The 12,351-nt window shown below is 46.1% G+C and overlaps 1 protein-coding gene across 4 annotated transcripts in view; it reads right to left on the reverse strand.

The window, feature by feature from the left end:
- Positions 1-12,351, reverse strand: part of TENM4 (teneurin transmembrane protein 4) — a 3,002,963-nt gene that overhangs the window by 62,273 nt on the left and 2,928,339 nt on the right. For all 4 annotated transcript variants that reach the window (XM_063608694.1, XM_063608696.1, XM_063608693.1 and 1 more), the window contains 4 exons: positions 10,807-11,068; positions 7,870-8,137; positions 4,563-4,706; positions 1,155-1,404 (listed from right to left, as the gene is read on the reverse strand). In XM_063608694.1, the coding sequence (XP_063464764.1) occupies positions 1,155-1,404; positions 4,563-4,706; positions 7,870-8,137; positions 10,807-11,068 (924 nt within the window). The remainder of the gene's footprint in view (positions 1-1,154; positions 1,405-4,562; positions 4,707-7,869; positions 8,138-10,806; positions 11,069-12,351) is intronic.

The raw sequence follows: 12,351 nt of genomic DNA on the forward strand, positions 1-12,351 counted from the left end.
GCGAGGCAGAGGTGTGTAATGATCTCTGGATTCGGGTCCACCATTCTAGAAGCTGGACCTCAGGCAGGTTCTTTAAATTCCCTAAGCCTCCATCTTTTCATTTACCAAAGGGGAATAATAATAAACACCTTACGGAATTGTTATGCTTGGCAAATAGTAGGAACCCAGCAAAAGTGAGTTTTCTTTTCCCCTGCCCACTGCGGAGGAAGGCTTTCCAGCTCTAGGGCCTGTCCTGCTCACATGCACCCTGGCCCAGAAGACAGGCAGATTCCATTCCCTAAAGGAGTTGGGAGGGAGCTTGGCGCAATTCCTCTTGAAAGGGAGTGTGAGGCTCCCTTATCTGTAAAGCACAGCTCTTCCATGACCCCTAAGCCCACCCTATGACAGTGCCCTGGTTCTAAAATGATCTAGGTTAGGGAGGCATAGAGAAAAATCCAACATATCAGGTCCTTCCCGGAGCTATAAGCGTGGCTGTGCTCCATCACTCAGGGTCAGGATGGGGAAAGAGGCTGACTCAGCTGCTTCTGCAGCACCTGAGGAGCAGAGAGGTCAGTTTTCTCGATATTGGTCAGTTGAAGGGAACTGCCCTTGGGCTCAAGGGATCCTCCTGCCTGAACCTCCTGAGTAGCTAGGACTACAGGCAGGTGCCACCACACCCAGCTAATTTTTTAAATTATTTTTTTGCAGATTGGGGTCTCATCAGGTTGCACAAGCTGATCTCAAACGCCTGGCCTCAAGTGATCCTTCTGCTTTGGTCTTCCAAGGTGCTAGGATTACAGGTATGAGCAATGGCACCCAGCCCCTTGTTTTTATAAAAAAGGTTCATGTGACTCATTCTAATCAGTTTACTTCCAGGAAACAGAAAGAAGATTCAATGGCTTCCAAGGAGTCTAATTTTTGGCTGCTAGCAGCCTTCTATGTCACAGATGTACTCTGGATGCCAGGGACATCTCCCTGTCCTGGGTAGCTTGTCTTCACTGTAGTGCACTGGGGAAGCAGCACCTGCTTGAGCTGGGAGGTGAAAAGTCTCAGAGCCTGACAGGCAAGGCTCTGTCCTATCCCACTTCCCTGGGCTCAGCAGGTAATGTGGCGGGGCCCAAAGGATGGCAAAGGCATATTATTAGGAACTATGAAGAAAGCATCACCTTACATACCTCAGCTCTAGGATGTTGGTGACATTTCCAGAGGGGAAGATCCTTCTAATGTAGTTGAAATCACCCACATAGAGGCTCCCGTCGGAGCCACAGGTGAGGGCCACTGGGGCCAGGAGCTTGTTGCCGTCAGCAAGGCCGTTGCAGCTGGGGCAGGAGATGCTTCTCCGGCGCCCATTGCCCATGATGCTCCCAATGACAGGAGGCTGCTGAGACACAAACTGGTTCTCCCCATTCCCTTTGTGCAGGATGCCTGGGACAAGGAAAGAACAGAATTGCCTATGGAGCAGGAAATGGGTATCTTTTCCTGTGGTTGACCACAGAGTCACCTGATTTTGCAAGGCATGCAAGATCTCCATCAACCATTTCCAGGATCATAGCCCAAGGCTTTGCCTCACCCCCCTAATGGAACCCAGATTGTCCTAAACAAGTCATACAGATTTAATTCACTCCATAGCTCTGTAAGATAGACACTATTATTATCCCTACTGTAACAGGGGACTGTCCAGGTAACTTAACCGACCTTACCCAAAGTCACACAGAAGATAAGTGGAAGAGCTCCAGAGTCTGGGCGCTTAGCCATTCACCTACACTGCCTCTCAGGTAGGTTGTCCATATCTCATGTACCCAGTCCATAGCTCTATGACAGCATGAATTATTTATCATACTTACTTGTTTTTCTCTTTCAATTGATACCATTTCAAGGGTGGAGACTACGTCTTTTTCCTCTCTGTATCCCCAGTGCTTAGTGCAGAGCTTGACACAGAGTAGATACCAATGAATGTTTATAGAAATGAATGAGTGAAACTCACAGTCTCTTCTCATCAAAGGAGAGTCAAGAAGCGACAGGCTTTTACCTGGCTTTGTTATTAATGGGCTGATCCCAGCTCCTGTATAGATCTCTTTACTGCTTTAACTGCCCTTGGGCCTGTTTCCCCACCAACAAAACGAGGGGATTGACCTCAATGACGCAAAAGCTTCTTCCCATATCCATCCTGTTTCTTTTTAGTCTGGATCCTCCTTTTTCCTCATGCACACTTCACAGCCTCCAAACTGGATCCTCTGCTGGCTGCCTCACCTCTTCCATACTGAAGCCCAAGTGAGCTGTGCTCTTACAGATCATCAGGATCTTCTCCCAAACTGTTATCTGTTAGCTTTGTCAAAGCTGTCCTGTGTTCAATGGATAGCTTCAATTTTTACGTACTCTAATCAATCATTTTTCTACCTTAAAATGTGTACTTTGTTAGGTTTTAGGAAATCCTTTCCTGAGATTTTTACAAGTACTCCACTAATTAATTAATTAATTACGTTCTTTCTTTTCTTTTTCTTTCTTTCTTTCTTTCTTGCCTACCCTCCCTCCCTCCCTCCCTTCCTTTCTCCTCTCCTCTCCTTTCCTCTCTCTTCTTTTCTTTTTTCTTTTCTTTCTTCTTTTTAATTGAGACAGGGTCTCACTCTGTTGCCCAGGCTAGGGTATAGTGGCATGTTCTTGACTTACTGTAGCCTTGAACTCCTGAGCTCAAGTGATCCTCCCACCTCAGCCTCCTGAGTAGCTGGGACCACAAGCATGTGCAACCACAGCCAGCTAATTTTTTAAAAACAATTATTTTAGTAGAGATGGGGTCTCACTATGTTGCCAGGCTAGTCTCAAACTCCTGGCCTCAAGCGATCCTCTCGCCTTAGCTTCCCAAAGTGCTGGGATTATAGGCATGAGCCACAGTGCTTGGCCTTTTAAATATTTTATTCCATCAATTTTAAAGTGTTATCTTTCACATTTAGATGTTTAAGAAAACATCTGAATTTATTTTATATATAGTGTGAAGTGAGGACTTAATTTATCTCTACATATTGAGCCAATTTTCCCAATACTAAGTTCTAAAACACCCATCCATTCTCCACTGATATATGATGCTATCTCTGTCATGTTCCAAGTTCTTATATACACATGGTATGTGGCAGAAACTTCTCCTTCCTATCCACCCTTTCCTTCTTTTGCAGTTACAGAATCCCTGCTATTTAGCTGGGCACGTGACTGCCTGGAACAGACCACGATCCCTGGCTCCAAGGCAGCTCCATCCACGACTAAGTTCTTGCAATGGCATGTAAGTAAAAGTGATATGGGCAGCTTCTGGGAGGTGTCCTTACAATGCAAGGGACTTGCTCTTCATCCTTGACCTCCTTCCTGCTGGCTGGAAAGTGGATGTGAAGGCTGGACCTGAAGCGGTCCCCTTGGATCATGACTTTGGAGATGAAAGCCTGAGTGGAGCACAGAGAGAGGAGCCTGGGTCTCAGACCCTGCGGCCCTGGATTATCTACCTCCAGACTTGCAGAGTGAGAAGTAAGGTGAGTGAGAAGCAAACTTTATTTCCAATTCAGTTATTTTGGCTTTTCTGAAACTTGGGGCCAAAGCTTAGTTTAATTACTCTTCCCAGGTCAGTTTCTGAATGCGTTCTATTCCATGGAATCAATTTATCTGTTCCTGTGCCAGCACCACACAGTTTTAGATAATATGGTTTTTCTAGGATAGCTTAATATCTGGTGAGTCCCTCTTCTTTGTTCTTAAAGGCTGCATTAGCTATTTACAAGTCTGTATTCTATCGTAAATTTTAGAATTAGTTTGTCAATTCCCCCTGAAAACATGCTGTGGCTCTGATGGGCATTCACTGCCTTTTTAGATCAGGCAGGTGATATCTGACATCATTACCATATTTAGCTGTCCCATCCTGACTCATGGTCAGAGTGAGTTATCTATAATACAGATCTGATGGTGCCACTTGCATGCGTTAGTCCCTGCAGAGGCTTGATATTTGCCTTGGATGAAGTTGAAAGTCCTAATCTTCTTACCCTGGGTTCCAGCTGCTCACACCCAAGTTTTGTCTTTTGCTGTTCCCTTCATGTCATCTTCTGCTTAAATCACAATGACCCTTCTCTCCAGTAACTTTCTTTTAGCCTTCAGCGCTTTGGCACATACTGTACCTTCTGCCTAATGTGTTCTCCCTACTTGATACACAGGGCTAATCCTATAGACCCTCTGAGACTCATTTCAGGAGTTCTTGCCAAAGAGACACATTGATGAACCAAGACGCTGGGTGAGGTGCTCTTCCTCTAGCCTTCATAGTGCCCTGTGCCTCCCTCTGTGATGTCAGGGTGCATATGGCACAACACTGAAACTGCCTGGTGAGTATTTGTGTCTCACAGGCATAAAGCCTTGAGGCCATTCATTTCTACATCCCCAGTGCCTAGCACAGTGACAGGCTCAGAGGAGGTATCCAAGCAATATCTGTTGACTGAGCTCTCTGACCACATAGGAGCCTATGGGATTCAAAATGTGAATTTTTTGTTTGGCAGGGCACAAGGGATATGAGACAAGGTTCCACCCCAGCCTGGTTCAAGTAATTCTATTAATCCACTTACCACTTTGAATGTTGAGGGCATGATGTTTGTCTAGGCTCCATCCTCCAAGCTTGGACGCATCAATTTCATAGCCCTGCAGCACTGCTGTTCTTTTTTCCCACAGGATTAGATCTGGGCAGGATTCATATTCATAACCCACGGAAACTGTAGGTGACAGAATGAGGCAAAATGCATAAGTGAGCAAAGCCCACTCTTTGGCCTTTAGACCTGTAGGCAAGGCCCCTGGCTTATCTTTTGTAGAAGAGGAAAAAAGGATCACATTTCTAAGTGGCAACCAGAACAATGTGAAACACTAACACAAGGTTGCTGAGCCTTAATCATTTTTTCTTTTTTTTGGAAGATCAATTTTACATTTGGGGAAAAGTTAAAATAAATGTACCAATTACTTTAAAAGGATCTAAGTGAATCCCTTCCAAGGAAATAATCTTTAGTACGTGATAGGGTTTGTTTCTGTGTTCCCAACCCAAATCTCATGTTTAATTGTAATCCCCAGTGTTGGAGGTGGGGCCTGGTGGGAGGTGATTGGATCATGGGGTGGATTCTCATGAACGGCTTGGCACCATCCTCTTGGTGCTGTTCTCATCACGGTGAGTGAGTTCTCCTGAGATCCAGATGTTTAAAAGTGTGTAGCACCTCCTCCCACCACCCCAGGTCCTGCTCCTGCCATGTAAGATGGCTGCTCCCGCTTTGCCTTCTGCCATGAGTCAAAGCTCCCTGAGGCCTCCCCAGAAGCAGATGCTGCCAGGCTTCCTGTACAGCCTGCAGAACCATGAGCCAATTAAACCTCTTTTCTTATAAATTACCCTGTCTCAGGTATTTATAACAACACGAGAACGGACTAATATAGTATGGAAAATACTTTGTGCACAAAAGTCTTCACCACATTATTTAATATTGGAAAGTTAGATGTAATCTAAAGGTTCAAGAGGGGTGAGAGGGTGAGCAAACCCAAGTACATCCACCGTAGGAATACTATGACGCCACTGGAAATCACAGTGAAGAAGAATGTGGTGACCTGGGAAATGCTTATGGAGCAATGCTCAGTTGAAAAGACTGGTTATATATGGTAATTTGCATTAAAAGAAATTACGGGTTGGGCGCGGTGGCTCATGCCTGTAATCCCAGCACTTTGGGAGGCCAAGGCGGGCGGATCACGAGGTCAGGAGATGGAGACCATCCTGGCTAACATGGTGAAACCCTGTCTCTACTAAAAATACAAAAATTAGCCGGGTGTGGTGGTGGGCGCCTGTAGTCCCAGCTACTCGGGAGGCTGAGGCAGGAGAATCACTTGAACCCAGGAGGCAGAGGTTGCAGTGAGCCACTGCATTCCATCCTGACGACAGAGCGAGACTCCGTCTCAAAAAAAAAAAAAAAAAAGAAATTACGTATGAAAAAAGAAAACTAGTTGTATTTGTTTACAGAATCACATATGACTTTTTTCTATTTTTGTCCATTTTTCAAAGTTTTATTAACGACCATGGTGTTTTTTAAATTAGGAAAAATGTTTAAAGTCATTTACAATGAATATATAGAAAAGGAATTTAGTTGGATTACTTTTAAAAAGCTGGAAGTTACTTTGAGGTTTCAAAGCTTTTGTTTCATAAATCCAGGACCCCTTAGAAGGTCATTGGGATGAAGGCTAAACATGACAGCCTCCCTGACCCTGGGTGTGTAAAGAGTCCTGTAACTGGACTATGGAAAGGAATCAGCAGAGACACGAATGCTATTTCTTCCAAGCATCTTTCTGGGCAGGCACTATTTTCCAGTGGACAATATTCTACTACATGTTCAAGACAGGAATTAACAACTGAGCAGCTCCTTAAAGTTTCTTGTAGATGCCATAAAAGACTGCCGACCATTTATGGCAACGGGGGAATGGGCTGCAAGACGTCCCTGTGACCCCTTCCCCCATGGCCTTGAGTTCCTTAAGCAGCCACTGCGGTCACTTGTGATCTTAGGAAAGTGACTGCAGCCCAGTCACTTCCCTTTTTAACTGACTGGCGGGCACTAGAAGTGCTCATTTTTTCTCAAGAGGTTATAAGGCCTCATTTTAAAAAAGATGACAGAAGTGGCTTGATCTACAGAAGGGATCATGAGCAGTGAGAGATGGCACCTTTGCTCCCACTGTGCCCTTGTTTGGTAGGATTGTATGCGAACCCATAGGAAAGATCTGGAATAAATCCAGCTCTGTTCCTTTCTAGCTGTGCATCTCACTGGGAAGTCATCTCACTTCTCTGGGCCTCAGCTTCTTAATGCAGAATTTGGGGGTGACAATTTTTGACTCACAGAGTATAAGGATTAATGGAGATACTAATGTACAGGGGCACACATTGCCCACAGTAGGTGCTCAAGCAACATTCTTTTATTTCCTTCCCACCTCTCTCCTCCTCTTCTTCCCCCCTCTTCCTCCCTCCCTTCCTTGCTTCTCCTCCCTCCCTCCCTTCCCTCTTCCCGCCTCCTTCCCTCCCTCTCTTCCTCTTCCTCCTTCCCTCCCTTCCTTCCCCACTTCCTTCCTTTCTAAAAACATTACTTCTCTGCTTCCTCATTCTGCCTTTGCTGAATCTCTACCTTTGCTGAACCTAAGGGAATGAAGTTGGAGTGGGGTTCAAGACAAGAAGGGATTTGCTGGATGGTTACTCTTAAGTACTTGGTGGATCAGCTCCGCAGGGTTAGGCCTGCTGAGAGTCTAGCTCTGAGCCCTTCCTAGGACCTCCTCTAATCTGGAAGCAGAAATGCATACAGCCAGCCCCTGGAAGCCCAAGGGCCAAGAGAGGCTAGGACTCCAGGTGAGGCTACAGCCAACTTCTGTTTCATCTTACAAAGAGACAGCAATAATAAAAACAAAGAGATGACCTCTCTGACTGGGTAAAGAGGCCAAAAAGCATTTTTGATGGAGGAAGAATCTTAGTTACTGCACCTCAAAAAAAAAAAAAAAATGAAAGAAACCATTTTTTAGCTCTCCTATTTTAATGGGTAAGTTCCCACAGGATGGCTGTGGGGTGGCCAGGCAATGTCTACCTGGCCCTGCCTTTGTGGCACATGACCTCTTTTAGCCCCTCACAAGCCAGCACAGCACTTTTCAGGGCCCTTTGGTTCTGTAGCCTCATTGTAATGGTCGGGTTTTCTACATTCAGGTCTTTCAGTTCACATTCTTTTAGGTCCTGGCCAGTCACGGACAGGTCTTAAAGGTCAATTAAGCCTTAGGTATTTTTGATCTGAGAAGAGGAAGGAAGGAAGCAGGAACTAGGGAGGTAGAGAGTCCTCCCTGCAAGAGCTATTCTCTGAGTCCTGCAGCCGGGAGGCTTACCAAAGGCTTCTGAAAGCCCAAACACCTTCTGGTTGTAGACGTCTGTCTTGTCCCAAATGAAATAATAGGACAGGTCTGGGGCTGCAGCGAACCACTTCCTGAAGAGGCGGCCCTCCACCGCTACCATGAGGTGCACCTTCATGAGGTTGAAGGGGATGGTCGGGTGGGTGAGGCTGATCCTCAGGACAGATTTGTAGCCAGGGGTCCGGCTGCTCAGGTAGCTCAGCCTCATCTTGCAGCCAGAGATAGAGATTTCCTCCTGCAAAGCCTAGAAAGCAGAGGCAGATCACAGCAAGGGACGGTCGTCGACTCACCCAGTGGAGGGAAGATGGCGTGGCCCCATGGACTCTGGGTGTTCAGGAGGTAGAGGGAAAGGCAGAAGGAGAGAGGAGGGGAAAAAAAGAGGAGACAGTGGGAAGAAGAGGGGAAGCAGAGGGTGAAGAGAAGCAGGAGGAGGAGGAGGAAGGGAAAAGCATAAATGAGATGGGAGAAAGATTGGGGAGGAGTAAAACATGTCAGAGGACCTGGTATCTGGGGCCAGTTTTCATGTGGTGACCCTGCAGGAGTCACCTCACCTCGCCAAGCCTCAGCCTCCTGCTCTGTACAACAGGGATGACAGCACTCATTTCACTGCAGTTTTGAGAGGAATACATAGGATATGCATATAAAATACTTAGATCACATTGCCACTGGTTCTCAAGCTGTGTTATCCTAGAAAGCTCACAGAACCTCTGAATCTCAGTCTCCTCACTGGCTTTGTGTGAGGACTGAGAAAGGTCACATAGGTAAAGTGCCTAGCACAGAAACGCTGTCAGGTGGCATGCAGTGCTGCTGCTGCTGGTGGTGGTGCTGGCGGCAGGGATGCCATGAAGAGAGACTGCTGCGGCCAGCTGCCTAAGCAGGAAGGATGGTTTCTCTCTCAAAACTTTCCTCAATGAGATCTGTTCCAGATGACTTTCTTTTCGGGAAATTAAACAGAGACTACGAGATGTTGACCAAACAAATAATTATGCAGAGTTCAGACCACAGCCTGGCAGGACCTGTGGTTCACAGCCCCAGCTCATCCACAGAGAGAGGTTGGACTGGCTGCATGGAGCTTCTGGCCACTCTGGGCCCCAGCTCCAGTGCCAGATGGACAGAGTGGGGAAGGCTATGACCCGGGGAACGCTCAGGTCACTTAGCTACTGGGTGCAATGAGCCTAGTTCTAACTTGGAAAGTTTAAATGAATGCCAGCATGCCCAAGCAGACAGCAAAAGCAGATAACTTTATCAGCTTGATGCGCTGGGCTCTGTTTCAAGAAAGGAACATTAAATCAATTGAGGCTAATGTATCTATTCAAGGGACAATGGCTATTCTACCCTACGTTTACAGTGGATCTGGGCCTTTTTCATCCTGTCCATTTCATAGACAAGTGTGAACGTTTACCCTCACCCCATTCTCCTGAACACAGGAAATTTTAGGGATTGGGCTTAAACTAAGGCAATCTTCCTAAACTACAGCTTATAAGTTTGAGGCAAAGCAGGACTTATACCCTGGTGAGCCCCTGGCATGACTGAAGTGCCATCCTGATGCTCTCAAAAATATTTACCTTCTTTAACATACCCTTTAAAATTCATATCTCCCAGCACTTGCAAAGGTTAACCTGTGAGAGGACTGGGAAAATCCAAGAGTTTGTTTATGTGTATTTCATGAATCTGATAATAAGCAAGATTTTTGCCCTAACTGAATGTGCAGGCACCCAGCTCAGGGAGCACTGTAAAAAGGGTGTGACCTTTAACCCCTTTTGTTCCAGAGTCCCTGCTCCTGGGAAAAATGTCTAGCTGGAGCTGAGCCAGGGTTGAGTAACAAATTACTTCTCTCCAGCAAGCTCTGTCTCCACTGACAACCATTTCATAAGAAAGGTCAGCCTGGTAGTTGAGACAGGAGACAGGCGCTGAATCTCTGAAAAGGAGGTTTCAACCTGTGAGTGCAATGAGAATTTCAAAATGATTGTATGTCCTTCTTGTTGGCTGGCATCGGAAGCCACTCAACAGGGTACGCACGGAAAGGTGTTTGCTCAGCCAGGCATGAAATATACACAAAAAATATATAAACTCCCTGCTCCACCAGCGCCCACAATCCATTAATAGGCACATTGCCTGAGTTCTCATTAGGCAGGTGAGACAACCGGGACTTCTCCTGGGCTTCTACACTGACATCTCTCCTCTTCCTCAGGCCTTCACTGCTGCCGTTAGAAACTGGGCTGGGGACAGCGAAGGAAATTCAACTGGCAGAGCTTTGTTAGGTGAAAATATCTATCTTGATTTCCATCAGATTAAAATGCATCTTTCCCAATTACTTTCTTTTAATGATAGTTAAGTAAAGCAGTTGTATGTACAGATTTGAGCCAAGGCAATCCTTAATTGGCATGAAGGCAGCGTGTGTTAAATAATCTTAATAATAATAGCTAAAATTTATTGAGTACTTACTAGGTGACAGACATTGTGCTAAGCATCTCATATACATTTTTCTCATTTACTCTTTATTATAATGCTCACTCTTCGGGATCCTTTGGCACATTCCTCTTGGTAGAACCATTTATTTTAAATAGTTTTAACAGAAATAATGACAGAGGGACACAGGAGGCTGGGGAAAAGGAAAGTAGGCAGAAGTGAACTAACCAGGAGAGTGGAAAGACAGAGAGAATTTAGTATAAACCAGAGTGTGCCAGGCAGTTCCAGGCACTCATGTGTTTTCCATGTGTAAGAGGGGTGCCCCTCATGCCCTTACACCATGCCTGCTGTGGGGTTTGGTGGCTGGATTTTGCAAAATAGGCTGATGGGACCTGACCCAAGCCCTACAGAGGTGTTTTTTCTCTTTCCACTGTCTCTGAGATCCTCCTCCACCCCCAAAATGAAATAAAAGCATGGGGGAATGCAATTAGGAAAGCTGGGTACCTGAATTTCCGGCACAATGGGGCCTTTCTCTGCACAGGAGCTGGCGAAGGACGTCAGTGGGGATGGAGAGACGACTGGGTTGGGGCGGGCAAAATTGCTCAGGTCACAGCTGGGAATCTCATTCTCCTCATGTCTCATGATGATGGTTTCCATGACAAAGAAGCGATCCCATGGCAGCCAGAGGGTGTGCTCCTGTGTGATGAAAGGTGCCCGCTCGAACCGCAGGATGATGGAGATGCCGCCATTTGTCACCAAGTCAAAGCTGTTTGGGAGGGGAAGGTTGAGAAGGGGCGGGGAGCAGGAAGAGCAGGAACCAGGATGAGAAAGAGAGAGACAAAGAAAGGGGAGAAAATTACACCAAAGGGTCTCAGCATTTCTTGAGGGAGGCTCTAATGCCTAAATATTTGACTGCAGCTCCAAACAATGGCAGTGATTTTAGAAAGCAGTTTCTTTTTTACCCCATAAAATGATTCACATAGAGAATTTGCTGAAATGAACCACTGCTATGGAGAGCCATTTTTGAGGATACACAAGAGCTGACAGTGGTGCTGCTGGTACTTAGGGCCTTTCAACCATGTCAGAGCTGAAGCCCAGTGAAAAGTCAGTGAATAAAGTAGGGCAAGCCTTGATCTGGGTGTTAGAACCCCAAGCCTGGTCCTGGCTCTGTCTTCAACTATTATGTGATCTTGGGTAAGTCACTTAGCCTCTTTGATCCTCATTTTTTTCATCTGTAAAATGCAAAGGCTCAAATGGATTATTCTTAAGTCTCTAAGATTCTATGACTCCACAGCAATCTTAGCTCTAATTGTGATAGATTACTCAACAAAGGCCTTTGCAATTACAAAATAGCTAAGCAGTTTAAAGATGGCTCAATTAGAAACACAGTATCTTACAAGTGAAAGGAGAACCAGAAGACCGAGTGCCAGCCTCCTAGTTGAGATGAGATCACTGTGACAGCATCTGGAGAGCTGGCAGCCCAGCCTCTGTTCATCAGCCTCTGAGGATGCTGGGGAGGTCTGAGGAGAAACCTGCCCTCCTAGTCCTAGTTCTGTCTTCAATGTGACACCAAATGGGTTTGCTCTATGATGGTCTCCAGGCCTTCCCTGATCCTAGATGACCCCCTGCTAAGCCCCTCTTGTTTCAGGCTTGTGGGGATTGTACAGGCAGAGTCTTCCTTGCCTCACCCCAGAATATCTTGTGCCCAAACAGGACCCAGCCAGAAACATACTGGCAGCTCTGTTTGGTGCTGGCATCTTAACTCCAATCACCTGCAGACAAACCCAGCAAGGCACGTTCCCATCCAAGCCTTGGCATGCACTTTTACTTTTTGAACACTGAAGAAAACTGAGTTCCTCCCTATTTGTACACCCAATGTTTCTGACACTGCCCAGCCCCACATGGAACCTGATTTGAGGGTTCTGCAGCCACATGTTTAGAAGCCAGATGGACTCAGATTATAGATAATGGGAAAAGAGGGCCACATGTGAACCAAGGTACATCACTAATCCGGCAGGCTGGGTCTGCTGAATTAAGAAGAGGGCATAG

This window comes from Pan paniscus, chromosome 9, assembly GCF_029289425.2.
Source record: "Pan paniscus chromosome 9, NHGRI_mPanPan1-v2.0_pri, whole genome shotgun sequence".
In the NCBI taxonomy this organism is placed as follows: Eukaryota; Metazoa; Chordata; class Mammalia; order Primates; family Hominidae; genus Pan; species Pan paniscus.